This window comes from Epinephelus lanceolatus, chromosome 3 (genome assembly GCF_041903045.1).
Source record: "Epinephelus lanceolatus isolate andai-2023 chromosome 3, ASM4190304v1, whole genome shotgun sequence".
Classification (NCBI taxonomy): Eukaryota; Metazoa; Chordata; class Actinopteri; order Perciformes; family Serranidae; genus Epinephelus; species Epinephelus lanceolatus.
The window spans coordinates 47,865,968-47,876,034 of record NC_135736.1 but is presented as its reverse complement, the minus strand read 5'-3'; the positions used below and the strand labels follow the sequence as shown (position 1 = coordinate 47,876,034).

General features: G+C 39.5%; 1 protein-coding gene across 1 annotated transcript; it reads left to right on the top strand.

Moving 5' to 3' along the window:
• Window positions 1-507: 507 nt before the first annotated feature.
• LOC117255678 (ras-related protein ORAB-1) lies at window positions 508-9,819 on the top strand. Its single transcript, XM_033624804.2, has 6 exons — window positions 508-704; window positions 3,654-3,726; window positions 3,875-3,970; window positions 4,066-4,161; window positions 5,717-5,848; window positions 8,415-9,819. The coding sequence occupies exons 1-6, from the start codon at window positions 691-693 to the stop codon at window positions 8,610-8,612; spliced, it is 609 nt and encodes a 202-aa protein (XP_033480695.1). The 5' UTR covers window positions 508-690; the 3' UTR covers window positions 8,613-9,819.
• Window positions 9,820-10,067: the final 248 nt, after the last annotated feature.

The window sequence follows — 10,067 nt, the reverse complement described above, 5'->3', positions numbered from 1 at the left end:
AGGCTAAGTGGAGACAATAAGGGGCAGTGCCAAGCGTCAATGTGGGTTTCCTGTGTAGGATCCATAAAATGTTTCGGCCACCCAAATACTGTACGCATATGACATGCCCAATTATAAAGTTTAAAGTCAGGCAATGAAAGACCCCCACTCTCCCTGGGCAGCCGCAGCATTCTCAAACTGAGACGTGGTTTCTTCCCATGCCAGATAAATTTTGAAATAGCTTTATCAATATCAGAGAAAACAGAATTATTTATCCTCAAAGGGAGCGTCTGCATTGGGTACAGGATTCTCGGAAGAACATTCATTTTGATTAAACTCACTCTTACCTATCTATCTTATATATATTTTTTTCATTTTCAATTATTTTACAACGTGGTATATTTAAACTACTTAGGTAAAACATTTAAATACTTCTTCACAGTAGAAATATACCTGACTGCTGTGTAAACGCCCATTGCCACATGACTACACTACCCATGATTCATATCCTCTGGTATTTCCGGGTAGGTATTGCTGACAGCCATATTTGATTCGATTATGCTGTTCTGGCTGCGACAACCAGTTTAGCCAGTTCTTGATTTTCAAAAAAAAACGGTGTCATTTCTTGTGTACGAGGCCAGCCTTTAGGTTCATCTCCGACGAAATCCAGCTGCATTCACAGTAACAACAGTTTATAACCTGTAGTCAACGATGAATCCCGAATAGTAAGTGTGAATTTTTAATGTCGATTATGACAGGTCCGGCTGAGCTGTCAGCTTAGCCGGGGAAGCTAAGCTAACGTTAGCTAGACTGTGTACAAAATGAACGTCAGCTGCTTTGTCTCCGGTGCTAAGCTAGCGAGCTAAAGGGCTGTGGTGGGGTGTACGCACTGTCAAATGACAGCGTTGATATTTATCACGAAACTCACCGTTATCAACATTTTCTGATCAGTATGACACCGATTAAACCGAATATTTATGTGTGTTCCGTCAGTGCGGTTTGTTAGCTCACTTATGGGAACTTAAATGGAAGTAGCATTAGTAGCTAGTATGCTAACTGAATAGCTACGTAGCGTTACCGGACACGGTTGGAGATTTTGTTATTGAGATAGTTATACACACAGTGACAGTTTGATAGGTCACGGTCGTGACAGTACAAGCTAATCGATGTTTCTGTACCGATCCGGTCTTTGTCCATCGGTAATTTCACTGTAATTTATCCGCCGCAAACAGGAAGTTGCTAAATTGTCGGCTGATGATGTGGAGTTAACGTTAGTTAGGTAATGTCAGCGTTACTTCACTACAGGGCTGCGACCAACGACTATTGATATTATGAGTCAGTTTATCGGTTATTTCGAGTAATGGATTACTCGTTTACTCGCTGATGGAAGATGTATTTAAAATATTAACTAAATGTGGCGATAATATACCGTGAAAACACCGGTGGAAGAAGGATTGAGATCATTTACTCTTGTAAACGTGCCAATACATGACTGTGAAAATACTCTGGTACAAGTGAAAGTCCTTCATTCAAAATCCTGCTTAAGTAAAAGGATGGGAGTGTTTTCACCTCACTGTACTAAAAGAATCAAAAGTGAAAGTACATGTTGTGCAGTAAAATGTCTCTTAATATCTGATTCTATGTGACATTATTACAGAGTTAATACTGCTGATCAATGTTAGAGTCGCATGTCACTGTGGTGGCTGCTCCAGTTTGGCTTTATATACAGTTAGCTAGTGTAATCCAGTGGTTACCAACCTGGGGGTCAGGCCCCTCCAAAGGGTCGCCATATAAATCTGATTAGTGGGTGATAGATGAGGAAGAAACTGTTTGTGCTATTTGTGTTTTTAGACTTTTCTCTAATCAGTGTATTGGATAGAATAGTAATGAAACCATGTGATGAGTTTAGATGCATTTTCCTTTAGTCTAAAAGGTTGGAAACTCTTTAATAATGCATTGTATTTTATAACACTATTATAATTTTTAATGTGAAATCTCAGTCTGCAAAGTGACTTGTAACTACAGTTGTCACATAAATGTAGTGGAGTTTAAAGTGCAGTATTTCCCTCTGAGATGTGGAGGAGTATAAGTATAAAGTAGCATAAAATCAAGATACTTCAGTAAAGTACAAGTACCTTGAATTTGTACTTTAGTTCAGTACTTGAGTAAATGTACTGAGTTACATTCCACCACTGTCTACAATCAATATCAAGTAAAAGTACAAAAGCAGTAGCATCAAAATATTCTTGAAGAACTGAAAGTAAAAGTACTCATTATGCAGAATGCCCCATTTCAAAATCATGTACATTATATTAATGGATTATAATTATTAATGCAATAATGTGTTCATCACTTTAATGTTGCAGCTGGTAAAGAAGGTGGAGCTCGTTTAATTACTTCATATAATGCTGGGTAGTTTAATCTGCAATAACACATTATCATTGGTTTCTTGATTATAGATTGTGTATTAATGTGAATCTGCAAATCACTAATAATGTCAAATAAATGTAGTGAGGGAAAAAGTTCAATATTTACCTCAGAGATGTGGAGCAGAAGTCTAAAGTAGCATAAAATGAAAATACTTAAGTAAAGTACAAGTTCCTCGAATTTGTACTTAAGTGTAGTACTTGAGTAAATGTACTTAGAGTAGATGTTAGCTCTATAAAATGTCAGGAGAATAATTAAAAATGGCCATCATAATTTCCCAGAGCACAAGGTGATGTAAACTGTTGATCATCCAGCAGTCCAAATTAAATAAAATGAATAAATAAAGCAAAACTGCAGATTCTCACATTTAAGAGACTGAACCAGAGAATTTGTGGTGTTTTTTGAGTCATAAATAACCTCAATGTTTTAAAAATAGTTGGAGATTAATCTTCTCCCGACTGATGAATGTGTAAACAATACCACACTATTAAGCTTGTCATATGTTGGTGAATTATTCAGATGTTTGTAACACACATGTAACTTAGAAGTAATTCGTAGATTACTTTGACATTCATGTTTTCATGAGTTTATTAATTATGTAACTATTCAGTTTTAGTGCTGAAACAGTTGGTTGACTGATGGAAAATCAAAATTAAAGACATATATTAAGCAAAAACATTAAACTTTCCTTGCTTCCAGCTGTCTCGTATTTTCTCTTTATTATACTTTTGTAAATTGGATATGTTCTGGACTGTTGCTTGGAAAAGTAGATGTCGCCTGGAACTCCGGGAAAATCTAATGTGCATTTTTCTGCATTTTTTCAATAGACAGATTATTTGATAATCAAAATAATCATAATTTGGAGTCTCAGTTCTATTACCTGACACTGAATAAGTTTAATGTTGATGCTATAATACCTCAATTAAGCAGCCTTTGGGAAAAAAAATATAGCTGAGTATTTATTACGCACATATATTTTTTTTTACACTTGACAAAGAAATACAAACTACTTAAAGCATCAATCCAAAGCATGAAAATTAAATTACTTAAATAAGGCACTGTCTGATCAATGTAAACAGGATTAAGATTCTGACAAAACACATTCAGTGACATTTTTAATTTGCTGATAAAGCACTTGTTAAAAGTGTTGTGAGTCTAACAGATCAAATGTTATGTGATTTAAAGTCTTGCAGGTGTTTTGATTATTATTTTGTGATGATGTTGTTTTCCCTCCTCCATCCTCACAGCGACTATTTATTCAAACTGCTCCTGATTGGTGATTCTGGTGTCGGAAAGTCTTGTCTCCTCCTCCGGTTTGCAGTAAGTGTCTGTTTCTCAGCTTCTGTTACGTAACAGGCTTTTATATTTTTTCTCTGTCAGCGCTGTGATGGTTGATAACTCTGCAGGGATCGTATCTGCCACCCAGACCCACCTGTGTGTGTGTGTGTGTGTGTGTGTTTTGTCCTAGGATGACACGTACACAGAGAGCTACATTAGTACCATCGGTGTGGACTTCAAGATCAGGACCATCGAGTTGGACGGAAAGACCATAAAACTTCAGATTGTAAGGAGAGCGTCTTGTCATCGGGCTGTAAATAGATAAGAAGTGATAAACTTTGGATAATGTTTGCACTAACGAGCTCTGCTTTGCTCTCTCAGTGGGACACTGCTGGTCAGGAACGGTTCCGCACCATCACGTCCAGTTACTACAGAGGAGCTCACGGCATTATAGTAGTTTATGATGTGACGGATCAGGTCAGTGCTTCTCCAGGATTTCCCCATGTCCTTAAAAATCCACAGCACCCAGTCATCATCCAGTCACACAGTGATGATAATGCTAATTGAATATGTTTGTTTAATAAGATATGATGACACTTTATTTACAGACTCCTCCGGCCTTGATCAGACAGAGTGAATTTTAGAAGCCTGGAGCGGCTTTTTGTAATTATTTTCAAAGAAAGTGAAGCCTGTCGCTCGCTGCTTTGCTTTTGCTGAGCGCCTGGGGTTTTTGCAGAACTTCCTGAATGCCTAGAGTTAAAAAACTTCAACTCAGAGCAGAAAAGCTCCTAACATAATATGCAGTTTTTCCATTTGTCTAATCGAATTAATTTAGAGGCAGGCGTTCTGTGGTGGTACTGACAACAGGTGGTGGCGTACAGTTCATGGTTTGTGTAAAGCTAACGTTAGCTTTCAATATCTGCGTCTGTATGATAGAACAGCAAGAACCATGGGTTGGAGTCAAAACCGCAGTAAGGACATAGCCTTAGTGTATGGGGCGCCTGCTCTAGAGGGCTACTGGACGCTCAGCTACAAAATATATGTTAACAAATTCAATGTTCCCACAGTCATGAAATTCCTGGAAAAGTAATAATAATAGAAAAGCTATTTACCAGGCCTGGAAAATAGTTTGGAATTAGCAGAATGTTTTGGAAAAGTTTTGAATAAATACATCATTTGGTTATTGCTTAAAATATATTCATATATTCACATGAAAATTGTAACTGTGTGTCCGTTGAAACTAGTATCATGTGATACACATAAACTGGACCGGCATCGCATCATCGCCAAGGCCAGATGTCTGGAGAAGCAATATCCGGTCAGTGCGTTGGGTCACTGATCCACCTGGATTATTAGGATATTGTGAGCACTCAAATTCATGCAAGGTTGCAAAATAATTGTCAAACGTGTCCATAAAACAAATTTTACAGGAAATAAATGCATACAGACGTGTTAAATTGCATTGACATCGACAGGATCTTCATGTTTCTATCCCTGAAATAGGGGTGTGGCCATTTGCAGTGTTTTGCAAAGTACCCACATTTGCCAGTCTGGTCTATATCTGGTCCATATGCAGCTAATGAGCAACTAAAGTTAGCAAGCGTTGCAGCTTGTGCCTCCGCAATTGCCTTGGAAGTGCATGTGTAATATTGTATGATAGTATGGGACAGCCTATGAAACGTCATGGCAGTGGAGTAAAATATAAAGAAAAAGTTCAGGGTAAGTTTTGCAGATTCACTTTGTAACGTTAAGGTTTAATGTAAAGCAAGTGACCAGCTGTTAGCTGAAATCCTTTTCACCCTGTCTTGTTGGAAGAAAGGGGACAGAGGGGGAAATGTCTCTCAGCATCGCAAAAGGGAAAAGCTTCACTTCCATTGAAAACAATTACAGACACCAGGCTGCTACTGAAAAGTGCTCTGTCTGATCAGGGCCTGCTTCAATAAAACTCATGTTTTGCAACTTGCTAAACGCAGCATCTTCAGTGTTCAGTGTCTGTTTTAATGGCTGTTGTCTTTCTGCTCTCCGTCCTCAGGAGTCCTTCAATAATGTCAAACAGTGGCTACAGGAGATCGACCGCTACGCCAGCGAGAACGTCAACAAGCTGCTAGTAGGCAACAAGTGTGACCTCACAACGAAGAAAGTTGTGGATTACACCACAGCCAAGGTAAGTGGACGGCACCCTGACACAGAGATGAGACTCTTTGTTACAGCAATGTCTGATTTAGTCCTCTGACATTTGTATCTGATAGTCTGTCCAAATATCTGTAGCTAGAACTGTGAGGAAACAAGCATTAGCTGACTGAGCAGCAGTTTTCCATCAGTCTGTGGTCTCACTGTAATAACCTTGACATTCTGATGAGTTCAGTTTTTGCTGTGAGATATCAGAGTGGAAAAGATGAGCTTGTAATCGACTGAGCATTTAGCTGCTGGTCAGACAGCTGGGTGAACTGTGGGCAGTGGTTTAGAAGTTGTTGACTGTGAGACACGTCGTTTAATAATCATCATATTTGGTTATATATATTTATACAAGTAATGACTTGTAAAAGGCTCACCACTGAGGTGCAAAGTCATTTTGGTCTGTGTGTACGAACCACACCCACTCTGGTTTTTCAGGCCCTAAAATGAGGTAAAGGTGGCACCTCAACCATGATCTACTGCACCATTTAATTTCCTGTAAATAACAAGAAATGTAAACATACAGCAGGTCCTAAGCAGATGTGCCTGCTTATAGGAGGCACTGGCAACAACTTGATTTAATATAACTCTTTAATTGTATAGTTAAAGATAGAAATATAAAGCGATACTCCCTCCAAATTTTTTTGAAGATCAAATTTTCCCCCACTGCTTAAAAGGTGTCTTTAAAAAATTTGTTGGTCAAAATCCACTTCTCTGTCAATTGTGTGCTCAGTAGGTTCAAAACACTCATATTAGCACCAAAATATGGCTGAATACTCTGCCTTTGAGTCAGTGATCAAATAAAACACCACTCATTTCCTTGTCATGACACCAAATATTCAAAGATTACCTCGACTGTGTTTGTTTAATATCTTTATTTAATATAATAATCAGTTGGCTGCCAGCAGGTTAATCATTACAAAGTGTTGCCGTAAAGCAAACATTATTAAGATCCACGGAACTTTATTTTTCAACTCCAGCGTTTCACATTCCAGTTCTGTCAGGCTGAATACTGGAGTAATGTGTCTGTAAAAAGCTGCTCTACACATCCTGAATATTTTCATTTGGTGTAAAGTTGCATCCATTAAAACATCTGCACCAAACAACATTTATGTTTACAATATTTCGCTCATTGTAAACACAGCGTAGCTTCAGTGATGATGATGCAGAATGTGAATGTTAGTGTCAGACAGTGTGAAATCAGATTATTTTAACAACCTTAAGATGGAAACTCTTAAATGTTAAATGTTAAATGGAACATTTTGGGCTGACTTGTTAGAAACATTAAGGTAAATTTTGATCGACTGTTTTACAATATTATTATTATTTATTTTGTTTGTAACTCAGATAGACCCTGTTGTCAAATTTTTCTTTCTTTCCGTCCACCATTTTGTTTTGTTTCTGGTCACCTATTTAAAGTGGCTGGTGCCATAATGGGTAATATGGGTAACATAGTCCAGAGTCTATACGGTTGGGGGGTTGATGATTAAACTCTTCAGTGTGAAAGCTCATCCTTGACCTTGGAAATAGTTGTGTGACAAAAAAAAAAAAATTCACAGCAAGAGTTTGACATTTTTGCAAATTTGCTTATTCACTTTACGCTTTTGTGTCTGTACAGTAAATATGATGCTACATTCCTCTCAACTCATGTGGAACAGTTATTTTTTGTTTTTTTCATGAACAAAGTTTTACATAGTACCTGGTGCTTTTTTTGGTGCCGCCTCAGTTGTGGCTCCAGGTGAACTGAGCCGATGCTAGATGGTGGAGTTAAAACACTGCAGACCACAAATTGGTCAGAGACAATCGTCACTGGTGCAACATGGGATTCAAATTAGTGTTTCCTTGGATAGCGAAGGCATGACCTGCCCTTCTTTGCCTTACTCTGCTTCTGATTGGCTCACCCTGACATTCTTACCCTAACCAAGTTCACTCCTCATGTCAAATCCAACCAGTCTGACCAACGAAGGCAACAACTACAAGCCAATCAGAGGGAGAGTAGGGAGTGTCATGCCTTCACTATCCTAGAAAATGTAAATTCACACACATGACCTCCTGCACAAACTCACCATTTTTTAAAAAGCCAAGCTACCGTCAAAAGCAACTGCAGTTTTTTTAATTCACCTGTCCCAGATTTTTTTTTAAATGGCTGCTTGCAAAACCCTGCTGTGGTCATTTGATGAAGTGCATACGTTGCTTTGGTTTGGTTGCCAGTGCAAGAATTCAGCATGTGTTGCGTTGACGATGCCACGCCAGTTTCACAGCAAAGAATCTTAGTTAAGAATCTCACCTACATGAGTGGGTACTATCTGCAGTGGAAAACAAAAACGAGAAAAGCACCTGGTACCAAAAGTGAGTCAAGTTGAGTCAAACTGTGCAGCGGAAATGAGGCGTTAGATTGAAAACGGAAACTTAACAGTCTCACCAACACAAGGTTTATTTAGCAGCAGCTCTGGAGCTTTCAATTGTATCACACAGTCTTCCTCAGCACATCATTTGTTGTTATGTTATGGCACTGAATTGATTTAACTCTCCTCGCACTCCCGTTCGTTCACCAGGAATTTGCCGACAACTTGGGGATCCCCTTCTTGGAGACGAGCGCCAAGAGCGCCACCAACGTGGAGCAAGCCTTCATGACCATGGCGGCCGAGATCAAGAAGAGGATGGGCCCCGGGGCCACGGCCGGCTCCTCGGAGAAGTCCAACGTCAAGATCCAGAGCAAGCCCGTCAACACCTCGTCTGGAGGCTGCTGCTGAGACCCCGAAAACAGCCACGACCTGAATCCACCCCCGAGCCCACGACCAGTCTCAATGTTACCATGCTCCACAGGGAAAGAACCAGAAAGAGAGGGAGGGAAAGAAAGACAGGAGGAAGACTTTGAGTGGACCGGTTTGTAAGTGTGTGTGCAGCTACAACACCAGATCCCCACCCCAACCCCCTTTCAAAGTCAGCAATAGGACGGTAAGCCCATCATACCTACAGAACACACTGGGCAGTTCTTGTTTTGTTTTTCTTACTTTACCAAAACACACTCATACTGGAATAAAAAAAACAAAATGTATACAATTTTTAACAGTGTGTGAAGTTAACCAATGAAAGAGAACACGTGTATACAACTTTTCTTTTTTTGTTTTGTTTTGTTTGCCCTGCTCTTCCTTTGTTAAATGAGTCACTTTTCTAAAAACTGAGAGAGAAAAAAACCACACAGTTGTCTTTATTTAGCTGTGGATAAAGCAGCATGACTTTGGCCCTGAATCTCCTCAGACATATGAAGCACTTCAAATGAAGCACATGCTTAAACCAGCATCATGCATGTTCAGAACAGATCACATGCTCCCTCAGTTGCATGTGAGCAGTTGCAGTCATGATGCAGTCATGAAAGCGAGTGGCTTCCCGCTCAAACTACACACAAGAAAACGTCACCTGCTCCAACTTCACCGTGTCGCCCCTAAAAACGATGTGCCAGTGCCTTTGTGGCAGGAGATCTACATGACATTTATGCCTTCGGTGCTCTTGTGTTGTCGGCGTATTCCCCTCATATGCCCGCAGTCGTGACTTCTTACTTAAAAGAATCCACTTTGTATGATAGCAGTTAACATTCCTGTATATATCTATATTCGGCTCTGTGTGTGCTCTGCTGGTATTCATGATACAATAAGCATGTGCTACATTGGGAGACATGACGTCAGCCGTGTGTTTTTCTCTGCTAATGTTCCTCAACCAACAGCACAACCACAACAGGAGAAACGAAACCACCATCCCAGCTCGAGAATAATCTATAAACTGTATATATTTATACATAAATGTAAGAAGTGATTTGCAAATTGTGTAGAGAAGCAAGTGAAGCGAATGACATGATGAATAGCTGGAATTAGTAATCTCGGCACGTGATTTGTGGCTGCGGACATGACATTTTTGTGGCACAATGTCTACTATTAAAACAATGAAGGAGATCTTTGATAACTGCTCGTCCTCACGGTGTGGTTTTTTGCCTACTGCACACTTTCCTCACACTTGTTGGCCGGTCTCAGTTCGACCTTTGTTTCAGAGGGTTTCTTTCAGCGCACCATAAGCTGAGAGGAATGATGACCTTTGGCCTACATTTCTCAGGCTGCAGTTTGGCACAGCAGCTTGTATTTTCACCGCAGCTCTAACGTGGATACACTACCATTAATTCAGGTGTTCAAAATAAAACCTCACCTTAAAGTTAA